At 31.5% G+C, this 14,179-nt stretch overlaps 2 protein-coding genes across 3 annotated transcripts in view; one reads left to right on the forward strand and one right to left on the reverse strand.

Moving 5' to 3' along the window:
* LOC123704897 overlaps positions 1–14,179 on the reverse strand; it is a 490,404-nt gene that overhangs the window by 38,804 nt on the left and 437,421 nt on the right. The gene's annotated exons all lie outside the window — the stretch shown is intronic.
* On the forward strand, positions 12,437–14,030 carry LOC123704899 (ankyrin repeat and zinc finger domain-containing protein 1-like). Its single transcript, XM_045653395.1, has 3 exons — positions 12,437–12,755; positions 13,245–13,454; positions 13,822–14,030. The coding sequence occupies exons 1-3, from the start codon at positions 12,632–12,634 to the stop codon at positions 14,013–14,015; spliced, it is 528 nt and encodes a 175-aa protein (XP_045509351.1). The 5' UTR covers positions 12,437–12,631; the 3' UTR covers positions 14,016–14,030.

The following is a 14,179-nucleotide window of genomic DNA, read 5'->3' on the forward strand; positions in this document are numbered from 1 at the left end:
GGTAGTGGTCGCTTTTCCCCGCGGTGACCAGCCGTCTTGGGGTGTATTGTTTGGTTGTTTTGATATTTAAAGAAGTTTCGTTTATTTGTTTTTGTTTCCGGTTGCCGATGTCATTTAACAGTTTTTTGACGTTGTTGGAATGGTTAGTGACGAAGATCTTCCTCTAGCAACATAATCCAACATATTTGTTTTGTTAACCTTCTTTGAAGCAGGCATGGTTGCGTGATTTGGTGATTTATTTGGAGATTCGTTGCGATATCGTTTTCTTTTGTCCTTCTGATCTTCTTTGTTTTCCTTAGTAATCAGTTTATCTTTAACGAGGTAGCAGATTTTACCTTTGGCTCGTTCCTCTTTTAGTTGAGGCAAAAGCTGTCTCCTCTTTTCTAGAACTTCTTTACTATAGTCCTCTTTTATGTAAATATCCGAGTTTAATTTCTTTTTATTTATTAAGGATAATGTAAAACCACCGTTTTACATTATCCTTAATAATTAATGCTATTGCTTACTGCTTAACTGTTTAGATAATGTTAAGAGTTGTTAATACCTACAAAGGTAGGTATATTTTGCAGAAGAATCTCAACTTATTGTTTTACTATCATCTACTTACTACATAATAATGGAAAAATATATTTTCTTATTACCTAATTTTTCGTCAACATTACAACCATAACGCAACAACTGACACTCGTTCTCAAATAATTTCAATCGGAACCCATCACCTTCCTCGCGAATGCCGCAGACTTCATCCTTTACATCATCGCACTTTATATTGGCACAAAATTGCATTTTCTCCCAGTCTTCAGTATTCACATAAGTTATTGTAAGTACGAGGAAATAGTGCTTCATGGCATGAGATTAAATTTTCCGCTTGAATGCTCGTGTTTGTATGATTTGTTTTATCTTTCAAGAGTTATGAGGAACGCATTATTTACTTATGGTCCTCGGACCTCGTGTTTGCTGTTCGACGTAAATAGATATATTTTGCTTCTAGCAATATCCACGTTAAATCAGATATTATCATAAGATTTTACTTTAAAAATAGGAATACATTTTGAATATTAACTGTACAAATATTTAGATTTACGAGAGATGTCTTCGCAATTTTCATATTGCGAAAGCTCTTTCCAAGAAATCGCAAATTATAATTTCGCATATGGCTTCGTTCGGACTTCACAACATTACATGATAAAATGCTCCACACTCTATATCACCACATCTCATTCGCCAAAGTATCTCTTTTTTTAACTGAACTAAAAACTGAAATAAACTTATTTGTACAGTAGTCTTGTATTTCTTTTATATTGTATTTTCCTTCAATCTAATTTATTAACATACCTAATTAAATAAATCCCTACTTAGTATGGTGTAAGTACTGTATCTTTTATTTGATATTTTGTGATTAAAACCTGCAGCTAGATACCTACTAGCAAAGATCTGAAGCTGACGCTTGTATTAGGTAGGTACCTATTTTATTAAATTTAATACAATAATAAGTATACCTAGTTACTATAATACAACCTAAACAAGTAAACGTATATTTTCAATATATGTATTGTATTTTATTAATACAAAATAACTAATATTATTATTATTTTAAGGATAAACTATATTTTAATCCCGTTGTTGTTTTCATTTAACACGATTTTAGGGAGCCCCTGTCTGTTGTCAGAGTAATTACCTAGTACTCTAGTTAGAACTAGGTAGGTACTTGGTAAAAGAAGTCAATGATACGAAGAATTACCAGCTATCGACAAAATTGGCATAATTCTCATCCCAAAATGTAAAATATATATATAGATTTTATTTAAGTACTGGTAGCAGATTAAAAAAAACTGCAAATTCAATTGCTGGTATTTACTGTTAAGCAAAACGAGGGTGGAGAATTACTATCATAATAATAATATTATTTATTCCTTTATTATGTTGGTTTAATGATCTACATAAGTGTACTTTAATGCCGGAGAAGTCTAGTTAATAATGTTGTATAAAAGAAAAAACTAGTATAATAATATTATATGGTTTTAATACTTTATTTATTTATAATAGTAATACATACTTTAATAATTTAAAATATTGTCACAGAATTATTGTAGATATAAATTAAGTAGGTAGTTACGCATCCAGAACCCGCTGAATCGATATTTTAACAGTTTACATAAATATTAATACGTGCAAGAATGTATTTACTTTGTTGCAGTTGTTATGAAATGTAAGGGAATGATTACGGAGAATCGCCCACTCAACCGTCGCGACGACATCCTTAATCGTTCCTAGAAGACGAGATCTTTATTCCATTGTATTGTGTTAGTCTAAGTTTCATCAGTTACACTTAAGTCATCTCACTGTACAGTCACTAATTAAATATTAATAAATTAAAATAAATCTTTATTCTTCGCAGACCCAGGCGCCGAATTCAACAACACTTTATTAAAAGAATTATTAGCATTCTATAAGATTAAAATACATATAGGGACACCGCATAACCCAAATTCGATGGGAATAGTAGAACGTTTTCATTCAACTATCATAGAGATATATAGAATCGCGAAATATGAACGAAAGATTACCGACGCAGCATCAGTAATGACATATGCAATAATGTCATACAACCATACTATACATAGCGCAACGGGATTAACGCCATTCGAGGTAGTTTTCGGTCATACAGAGTCAAATGACGCATTTCACGTAGATTTTAATAAACAGTATACTCAACATTTAGTTAAAGATCATGTTAGAAAAACAAGATACCTTTATAAGTATTTAACAAATAAAATAGTTAATCAAAAGCAGCAAACCATCGATAAACGAGGTGGTGAAAAAGAAATCGACATTGATTTGGGCGATACTATATTTATAAAAGGCGTAAATACACGTCGTAGTAAAGATAAACCCCGCTATCATAAAGCTCAGGTAGCAGGACCAGTTCATAGGAACGTGGTACCTATCGTCACTCAAAAACGAAAGACTACAGTTCCGATTAAAGATATAAAACGCCCTTCGCAGGTGTGTACTGCTGGTAGCTCAGGCGATCCTCAGCCAGGCCCTTCACGTGCAGCAGATTAGAGACAATCCAGGCCTTCTACCCTTAAAGGAAGGAAATGCCGTAATTACGTACGACACTTGGATAGTTATTAAGATATTAGATTTAGAACCTATATACGAGGATTTAGAATTAAATTTAAATAATTATATAGAATTAAAGAAATACGTAAATAGTTGTTTTAATATTAAGAATTTTGATTTAGATTTTAAAGAGGCACAAATTCAAACAGATTTTATAATGAATATTACTATTAATAAATATAAGCAATTAGTGCCATCAGTTAGAATAAAACGTGGTTTACTTAATCCAATTGGTTCTTTTATTAAAGCAATTACTGGTAATATGGATAATGACGATGCCATAAAATATGAACAGTTAATTAGTAAATTAAATAACAAGCAAAACGCTATGGATTACAAGGTGACTGTCATTACAGAAATGATGGGAAAACTTAACAATATTATAAATGTTACAGGAAGCAATTTCATTCAAATTAAAGAAAAACTCGATGAAATCGATATGAATTTAAATAAAACGGAAACATTATTATTAAGTCATAAGTTAATTCATTTTTATAATATTTTTACACATAATTTTCAAATAATTTATACTAAGTTGAATGAGATTGAAACCGCATTATCTTTTGCAAAAATTAAACTTTTGCATCAATCAATTATTGATACCGATGAACTTGTGTATATCCTTAAAGAAATAGGAATTACGAATAAATTAGTATATCCTGTAAACTTAGAGAATATTGTTAAAATAGAGCAAAGTATTGAGCTTAAAGCGTATGTAAAGCAAAATCAGATTAAATTCATAATGCATATACCTTTAATTAATAATGAAACTTATAATTACTAATAAATTGATACCGTTACCTGTCCATAGTGATGTTGATAACCTTACTTCCGTCATCCTTCCTAAATATCCCTATATCTTAGTGAAAGGATTGAAAATAAGCATGCTCACGCAGCCCTGTGCAGAACTAGATGAGGCACGATTCCTATGTCCTGAAACGGAAAGCACACCCCTACTGCAGGACAAATGCATTATAGATCTATTTCATTTCTCAACAAATATAAGTACATGCCTCTCATTACCTGTTAGCATCGGAGATCTAAAGATTGAATTTTTACAACTGGATCGTTGGCTCGTCTACGCTAGAACCGAAATAATTATGTCAAAATTTTGCAACAATGAGGTAAACCATGAGAAAATTCGTGGTACTTACCTGATCACTATAGATAATAATTGCTATGTCAAAATACAAGACCACACCTTGAGGAAGAAGCAATCCCGAGGAAAAGACATTGTTTCCACCAATATACCGATTGTTAATTTACCACATGTAGTGTAAGTCCTTCCCTATTATCGGCTCTTAGACGCACACGACCTCTCACTCCGACCGCCTGCAGCCAACTGAGCTGTGTGAGCGGTGTCACCGTTGCATGTGCGCAAGAGATGACATAATACTTCCCTCTCTTTCACTCACATACACTACATCCCTCCTTTATTTTAGAAATTTTTAATTCTTTCCAATTATTTTATTAAATAAAATAAAATATGCTCTATTCGGGTATGCTAGTCTATATACCTAAACACCAGTATCAGTTAGTACACACAACTCAGGGACGCGTCCGCTCCATACCAACGATAGAGTAGAATGTGTCACCTGGCCTATAGTAATATAATTCTATCTATAAGCAACATCTCTCCTTTTCTTCTTTTTTTTCTTTTTTTTTTTCCAATACGTAATGTGTACATTCAAAATTATAATCATTTTTACAATAAATGTATTCAAATCAATATTAATTAATAATTTTTTCAAACTCAAACCTTCATTCATCAACCAGACCTCGTCCAGAAACGTTTTCAAATCGTCAGTATAAGGAAAAAATATGAATTTACCACTGGTTCGGAAAGCCGTCTCGACAGAGAAGAGCCGGCAAGAATATATAGGCATAGTTGCTCCTTCAAAATCATAGAAATGTAACATCTTCCATAGGTATTTATAATAACAATAATGGCAATTTATTTAAGTATACGACAATCTACCATGAATAAGTTGTATACTTATATTTAAGTTTATTAAGTCATTATTTATTTATTAACCAATGGAACGAAATCGTTTTCAGTAACTTAATGTATATGTAAGGTATAATGTTTAAACTATGTTCCTTCTGTAACTTAACTATACTTTTGACTAAATCCTGTACTGTACCTGTACTGTACTTAACCTGTTTTATTTTTTCCTTACATGACTATTGCACTACCTTGTTGATGTGGAACTAACATAGGTTATCTTCTCTCTTTTTTCTCACTATTTATCATGACCTGCACTCCAGGTCATTTAGAAGAGGTGAATGCTGCTTCTTCTGACGCATAATTTAATTCACTTTACCTGCACCGGCATCTGCACCATTTAAGTAACCACTGTTTTCCCACATATTAAAATTATTATTAAACAATAGCTGTAAAAGACCTTATAAATCTTATAATTGGATTAGTAACAATCTAAGTAAAACTTCGGTACAATTATTACCAAGTAAAATGCCTATAGACTAGGTATATACTTAAATATTATTTAATATCTATATTCTGTATGTGTACTTCGTTACTAAAACAATATATGTTCCAATTTTAATTCAATATACCTAATAAAATCGGAATGTAAATGTATATCTGTACCCTAAATAATATAATAAATATTATACGGCAAAATTTTAACCAAACATTAATTATTGGTTCATTATTTATTCTTATTTAAGCAACAACAAGTTATCATATATGATCCTTAGGCACAGGGAAGATTTGTTTATTTATTCGTTTGTCCGTCTCTCTTTAGTATCGCAATAAAGCGATTTATGATATATTTTTGGTGATAGTTTAGAGGCTAGAAAGTGGCAGCTTTTTTTTTATAGCGCATTAAAAATATTTAATTCATACAGAAACATGCATTTATGGTTCGCATTTGAATTCCTAATTGTATAAATTCCGATAGGTCACGCAATATGAAAATGTCACATGTATTACAATGTTAAGTTCGATAATTATCAATAATTTAAATACCAACTTTTGGGTATAAACCACTCTGACAGAATTACAGGCTTTGTGGAGCTTGCTCTGCAAGTTGCAACAGTACAATAGCATACTATATTGTGCCATTGACTTCTATTGAACCGCTTTTAGCTTCTCCTGTATGTTCGTATGACTGTATGCAACCGATTCTTTTCGATTCGCTAATGACCTACCCAAACCGTACAGATTTAACTTCAGTGACAATATTACAACAATTTATTGACAATACAATAATTAATATTTAGTAAAGCGTGATTAATTATTACTTTTTTTTATACCTTCTATTTGTAACCTCAACACACACGCGGTGTTGTTCATTGTATGGTTATTACATTAATAACACATATTTAAAATTTAATTAATGTAACGAACCTAAAACGAATCACAATGTATCATTTTGTTGATGACATTTTTTATTATTATTTTTTTTTAATTTATTTGTTACTTATGATAACATTTGTATGTATTTGTATTACTGACAACGTAATAGCCACTTGAAAAAAAAAGAAAAAGAAGATAACTTTATGACAATAATAATGGCTTAACCATGGGCTAAACATTAATCACACATTAATGGTCTGAAAATGTTTTTTTTTTTTAACTGTACAATGTTAACTGTAACAATCAATAATATAATATTTTTTTTTACCTATATTTATATAAGTATTTGCAATATTCAATTTTGCATTTCGAAATCAATACCACTACCACCTCAATATTGTAGAGATTAATACTTGGAATATATTATATTCTGACTAAGGCACGAATGGTGAACTTTTCGCGATAATACATTTTTTTTATTTTTTTTTTGACAAGAAATCTTTAAGGTATTTCTTAATTGATAATATCTTTTTATTTTCAATCTAGTACGATATCTCTCATATATAATATGAGCTCTTAAAAGATGTATTACGTAAGTACTTTATGAATATGAAATCAGACCAGTCTTACAAACCACCATTAAAACTTGGATTTTATATGAATTGCTACGTTGTAAATCTTATAAAATTCTTAATAACTTTTTAAACTTGTAGATAAGATTATTAGTGTAGGTATTGACTTTTATAATATTAAATATTTATTAATCTATTCACGTTGATGTTTCTGTTGCTGATTTTCTCATCTTTAATAAAATTGGTGTTTTAAATTATAAAAACAGTCGTTATTAATATAGTAATAACTAGATGCACTTGCATATATACCAATATTTGCGGTATGATGTGGTTATGATCCATTTTTTATTTTACATTAAATGTTCGTCTTGAAATTGACCTTTATTATCTATCTAAATATTTAAGCATTTGGCAGGTTGTTTGACACTATACACTATCTATCAAAGTAATTATTATCTACAATTAACGATTCATATTTTATGCCAATTGTCTATTGTCCAACTATTGTCTTTCACGGTATATTATTGTATAAATTACGTAAAAGTTGTTTTCAACGTTCCAACATGTAATAATTAACAGTGTGTTATAACCCCAAACCGGGGTGCTACATTTCCGCTGAGGGAGTAGTGTTACATTACTGCTACGTTCCGTTTAGAAAGCTTCTACATACCTGCAACGTTCCCGCGCAGGGAATTGTCGCGTCCTTGCCACGTTCCGATAAGGAACCTCATACGCTGCTACATACCGCTTAAGACCCATCTTCAGTAGTACTACGACATTGCTACGATTGCGCTGAAGGATTACTGCGACGTTCCCGCTGAGGAAATCCTTCTACGTCTTGCTTGCTTCGGCTCCTTAATTCCTGTTGAAGGAATTCAGCGACCAACCCTAAAGACACCCTACCGCCTGGCCTTCGCAACGAGACGCGCACTCCATGTTAGGTCCACCTTATCAGTAAGAGGAAGAGCCCTACCGGAGGGTTTGGTCCTAGACACACCACGACCCTTATTGTTACTGATATTTGTATTTATTTTATTAATTAACTAAATTAATTATCGACTGTATGGTGAGTAGTTCTTATTATTTTTATTTTTTTTTTCCACCTCAGCTACAACGCCACATAGTTTAAACAATAAAAATGAATAGCCAAATACCTATTATGTTGCTAAGTGTAAAACTCAAAACTCGGCGCGCGGCGTATCGGCTTGACCAATTCGGATAATATTCATATTCCAATAAAGAGCATAACAACGTCTGCCAGGTGGCTAGTTTGAAATAATGAATATTGAGACTACTCTGTATGTCTCTCTTTCCATTTATTTTTGTTTTCGAATGTTCATTGTTTTATTACCTTACCCTGTTTATGATTATTATACTATCACTTAGGTAACCTGTCTAACTTTATAGTTGTCGGTTAAATGTGCAATACCTATCGCAGATATTTTAGGCATTGTTATCATTATGATTATTTGTGAACAAAATCTGCTATGAAATTACGAAAATATTAAGTCACTTTTAGATACGAATAATAAAAAAACTACTGTAAATATTTTAGCATTTACTATTTATAATCTTAAAATTGTATTATTCCATTTTTTATTTGGATAACAATACTAACCATAAGTATTTTCGAAGATACAATAAATCTTAAAAGAAACACTATCACATCTTTTTTTTTAATATATTACAATATATAATAATTATTAAAATATATAATACGTATTTAAGGGGAAGCTCCCTGAATTTTATGTGTTTTTGCATTAATATTCTGAAACAGGCACACATACAATCAAAATGAAACTGTAGTATATGATATTGGGTCTTTTTCTTTCGATGTACAAGACAGTTACGTAATTGTAACATTTTCACTCGATTCATTTTTTTTTTATTCAAAAATTATGCCTTTTTTTAAGGATTATTACATTTTTTAAAGATTTACTTGGACTTTACGTCTAAAATAAATGTTAACAGTAAGAAAATAGAGTTTACTATCGAATCCCAAGATATTATTTTTCTAGATTAATTATTACCTTACTTAGTTATAAACGAAATAAGAATTGAGACTTACTTTTCGAGCTCGAACGCGATCAAAGAGCGCACGCGATATTCAACTTTATTACGGCTGTATTACCATCTAGTACAGTAACCGGTCTCTCAGTGCCAGAAATGAGAAAGGGAGCCTCCTCTTAAAATTCATAATATGGGCATCACCCAAAATATAAACATTTTAAACGAGCATCACCCGTATCACATCACTACAGGTACTACTGTATTGTAATTATATTACGACTGCCAGGCATCATCTGGTATAACATTACAAAGTACACACGGGCGTCACTCGTTTTTTTTTTGTACTACCAGGCATCATCTGATATAACATTACAAAATACACACGGGCGTCACCCGATTTTTCTTGACCACCAGGCATTATCTGGTAATTTACTAATTAGCCTGTCTAGGAAACTTACGTTCCTTGCGTGATAGCCATTAATTACTTCTTTTATCCAATAATGAATAATCTTAAATAATACTCGTGCAATTTCACATCGAGTAATTAAATAAGATATAAGTGGGTATTTGGTATAATTCTATTTTGTAATCAGACCAGTCTATTCTGAGCTGATCGGGAATCGAACCTTCTTAGCTCATTTAATCATGTTTAACCCTAGAAGCCTAATCTACGCCTGCGAGGCGTACACGATTTCGAATATCGGATGTATCTTTCTAACGGTTAAAGCTAGCGCGTCGTACTCTTTAGTTATCTCAGTGGTCGACGGGAGCTAGAGGACGGTGCCTGTATCGTTATGGTAAGTTTCGCCATTTTTGATTTATCGAAGTGTTGCACGCCTGTGAGACGTATGTTTAGGCTTTGTGTAACTTTTAACTAAGATTAAGTGCTTTTACTTTTGTTTGTTTTCCGTGTATTTTATATCTTTTTTCAGCATTGTTTCAGTTATAAATATGTTACGGTCCAATATATTAAATAAAGACGACATTATCACAATTTTCAACGGAGAAGACAGTCCTCACGAGGATTCATATTCCAAAGTTGAGGATGACCAGATTATCGACGACGTTCAAAGCGAAGACGAAAATTATGAGGTGTCTGAATTTGTTGCGTCATTTCAAGAATCTGGGCCCTCTGAAGAATCTAATCCAACCATGAATGGCAAAATTAGAGTGTATATAAATGTAAAAAATCTGTGTGTGGCGAGCACAAGGTTGATTTATGTGTAATCTATACCTAAAGTTAATCTAGTCCTCTAAAGACTGGTTAGTTGTAATGTTTGATCTAAAAATATATAATTAGCGTAAAAAAATTGATACTCTATAAAAATAATATATGTTTTAGTTGATTTTGAAGAAGTTAATATTTTTGTTCCAATTTATGCACATTGTTTTTTATGTTGTAGCAAACAACTGTAATTATAGTTATAATTGATAACAGTGTGGTTTTATTTTTAGTTTATTTCCCAAATTTAAATTTTCGCTTTATTAAAACAATAAAAATTAAACAATATACCTAAAATAAGGGCTTTTATATGTGTACGCCTCTGAGACGTATATTAAGGCTTTGTGTACGTTCTATATAGATTAGGCTTCTAGGGTTAACCAATCCTCTAAGCAGGTTCTTACATATCAGTATTAATAAATTTATATGTAAACAAATGTCCCAAAATAATAATCTACAGCATCGACTAAACAAAATATCACATTTAGTCTCGCATAACGCAGTTACAGTCCTATGCATGACTACGTGAGTAGTACATACTGGACGACGCTAGCTGTATACTCGTACACTGTACAGTGTATTTATCATACAGGCACCATACGCTCGAGCAATAAAGCCAGCCCGCGTATGCATTGGTATCAGTATAGTTATGTTTACGAAAAACAATTTACAACACCTACTTTATCCTTCTGGCTACAATTGTTTAAGAGGTTTTGCTAAATCTTTATGTAAACGAAACCTTCGTTTTCTACGGCGCGGAGGCCTCTCGAAAGGCACGCACATGTTATTTTGTACTTTGTGCGGGTAATTATTTTATGTAAGCGGCACAAAATATCATAATGAAAATAAGTATGTGTGTATATTATTATTAACTTTAATATTCGCTTCGATGTAACTCGACTGTGGATATAATTAGTTCAATAGTTATCACAGCACACCTATTTCCTCCTTTTTTTTTTTTGTAATTTTTAGTATCAAAGAAAATTACTTACAATTATTCCCGATTTACCTCGTCGCCAAAAATGTAGTGTAAGTCCTTCCCTATTATCGGCTCTTAGACGCACACGACCTCTCACTCCGACCGCCTGCAGCCAACTGAGCTGTGTGAGCGGTGTCACCGTTGCATGTGCGCAAGAGATGACATAATACTTCCCTCTCTTTCACTCACATACACTACACCACACATAAGGAAAGCAGCATCAGCCGGTGTACGAAAACCGTTAAACTTGAAGGAAATCGACCTCGCTGATATCCAACTCTTAAACTTACTAATGAAGAAAGGTGAAGTTATGAGTGAAAGGACAATCAGTGAAAATAGTGAAAGTAGTGTTTTAGTTTTTAAAGGTATAAGTTTAGGAAACATAGTTCTAACAATTTTAATTATAATTTTAATATGTCTTGTATTCATAGTTTATAGGAAATCATATATGAAGTTAAAGCGAAACAGTAATGTTCGAAACCATCCCCATCCCCTTGAGGATAATTTCGAACGTATGGAGGGAGGAGTTACGCATCCAGAACCCGCTGAATCGATATTTTAACAGTTTACATAAATATTAATACGTGCAAGAATGTATTTACTTTGTTGCAGTTGTTATGAAATGTAAGGGAATGATTACGGAGAATCGCCCACTCAACCGTCGCGACGACATCCTTAATCGTTCCTAGAAGACGAGATCTTTATTCCATTGTATTGTGTTAGTCTAAGTTTCATCAGTTACACTTAAGTCATCTCACTGTACAGTCACTAATTAAATATTAATAAATTAAAATAAATCTTTTTTTTAAAAGTTATCACACGGTCGCTCAAACTTGACTAGGTATCTGTTAAAAATAAAAGTACAAAGAAAAAACAAATCTGTCACGGATGTCAACTCCTTGTACTTTAAAAAGGCGGGAAATATTTACATTCATTTATAATATCGTATTCCAATATAAAAGAAGAGAATGAATTTAACAGTGTGTAAAAGATTGAAATATATCCCATATTTGAGGATAAAACTCATTAAGAAATACAATGTCATTATCAAATAATGTTATCAAAAATCATTGAGTTGTTTACAAATATATATTTGCCACCAACTGTTGCGTGTCGTATTTGTGAAGGTATAAAGTGAAAACGCGTCATAACTGTGAGTTTGTGTCAAATGACAGCTGCTTATGTCATATTATGTCAATGTCAGACTGTAAAACAGGATAGTGTGTTTAGTTTTAATTCTTGAATAAATTTATTACATAAAAATACATTATATTTTAGCAGTGTAAATTGATTAATATATAAAATTGCATAAAGTAAATAACCACAATTTTCCTGCAGGTGACAGTCACGCCATAATATAATACAAATTTTACGATGTAAATACTTTGAAACGATTAAAAATGACTTCTAAAACGGATATTGTCAAGCCTAAAACAGTCAGGGTGTTCGATTTAGATGATTTTGAAAAACTCCTGAGAGGAATAAAAGTTGCAGCATGTATGATAACAGAATCACATCAAATTGGTAAGTAGTATGAAATATATCCTTAACATATGGATTTAAATGGTTCACCTAGTATGGTGTAATAAAACCTAATACCAGTATGAGTGCAATGTTATGAAATCCTTGTAATGACTTGTGCTTGCACATATAAGCATAAATTCTGTTTCCCACCTTATTTACATGTCTTTATGGGTACTACTTATGAAGTTACTTTCTTACCAATTTTATCCAACTATGCATCAATGCTTTTAAAATTTGATTTATAAAATATCCAATACTTGCACAATATTTTTACTTGTGGCATTTATTTTTTATAATTCTGTAATGATATAGTAATTATTTCATAAGGTAGAAGAGTATTTAAATAGATTTTATCATAATGAATGTAAATTTTTAGGAAATCTTATCTATAAAACTTCTTTTTAAAATATTTCCAGCAGTAACAAAACATTAACTTAATCATAATATTACTTAGTTCAAAGAATTAAGTAATATTATGAATTATTCCAGTCGACGAACAAAGTGTCATCAAGCGTCTAAACGCGCTAACATTAAATGGAGCAAGCGACGGTAACTGTTGCTCATGCTGTGGAGTGGGCCCTTTCGAGACTCGGGCGCAACAGACTGCACATTATAAACATCATTGGCATACACATAACTTGAAGAGAAAGCTGTTTGGGAAGTCTGCGCTGAGTCTGGGACAATTTAACTCAAGACAAGGTATTTTTTTTTAAATATAAGGTTTTGTTGCGTGTAACAGTATATTAATGAAATGGCAAGTTATAATAGAGATTTTATTATTAATTCATAAAGTCCCTGCAAAAAATGTACTCTTAACAATATTTTCAGTCCATTGTATATCAGTTGAATTCATTCCTTTTCTCCTGAAATTAGTCTCTTAATATAATATTATTTGATTATTATGACTATTTTTGTATGTGAACAAAAACTTGTTTAGGCAAGGCGATTGCATTTTTTCCTATTTCATATTTATGACAAACTTATAAGGCTTTACAAAATCACACTGACTTACCAAATGTTAATTCATACATAACATCAAATACAATACAAAATCTATATTTTTCAGATGATAATTCAAGTGTATCAGGCAGTGACTCGGAGACAGAGAGTACAAACTCCAAACCAGCAAGTGATCTATTCGCAGCAGCGACGAGACATTGCAAGGCGTTCTTCACTAATAAAACTGGACAAGTCTTCTGTATATATAGATGTATATTGCATCATAAAAAGGTTAGTAAATTAGATGTTTTATGTTGTTGATGATTTTCTAAATAAGAACTATTTGCTCTTATCATTTTTTTTATGATTTCATTATCTTGGCTCTATTGCAGGCACATTTTAATATCAGATTTTTCTTATCTCTAAAATTACGTAAATAAAATAAAAAATAAAAAAATAAATAAATCTTTATTATTATTATTATT

The sequence above is a fragment of the Colias croceus genome, chromosome W, assembly GCF_905220415.1.
Source record: "Colias croceus chromosome W, ilColCroc2.1".
Lineage (NCBI taxonomy): Eukaryota > Metazoa > Arthropoda > Insecta > Lepidoptera > Pieridae > Colias > Colias croceus.

Excerpts from the sequence above, each read along its gene's own strand:
- LOC123704899 (XM_045653395.1), top strand. The coding sequence starts at position 12,632 with ATGACTTCTAAAACGGATATTGTCAAGCCTAAAACAGTCAGGGTGTTC. Across the intron at positions 12,756-13,244 it reads AACAGAATCACATCAAATTG|TCGACGAACAAAGTGTCATC; the intron begins GTAAGTAGTATG and ends GAATTATTCCAG. Across the intron at positions 13,455-13,821 it reads ACAATTTAACTCAAGACAAG|ATGATAATTCAAGTGTATCA; the intron begins GTATTTTTTTTT and ends TATATTTTTCAG.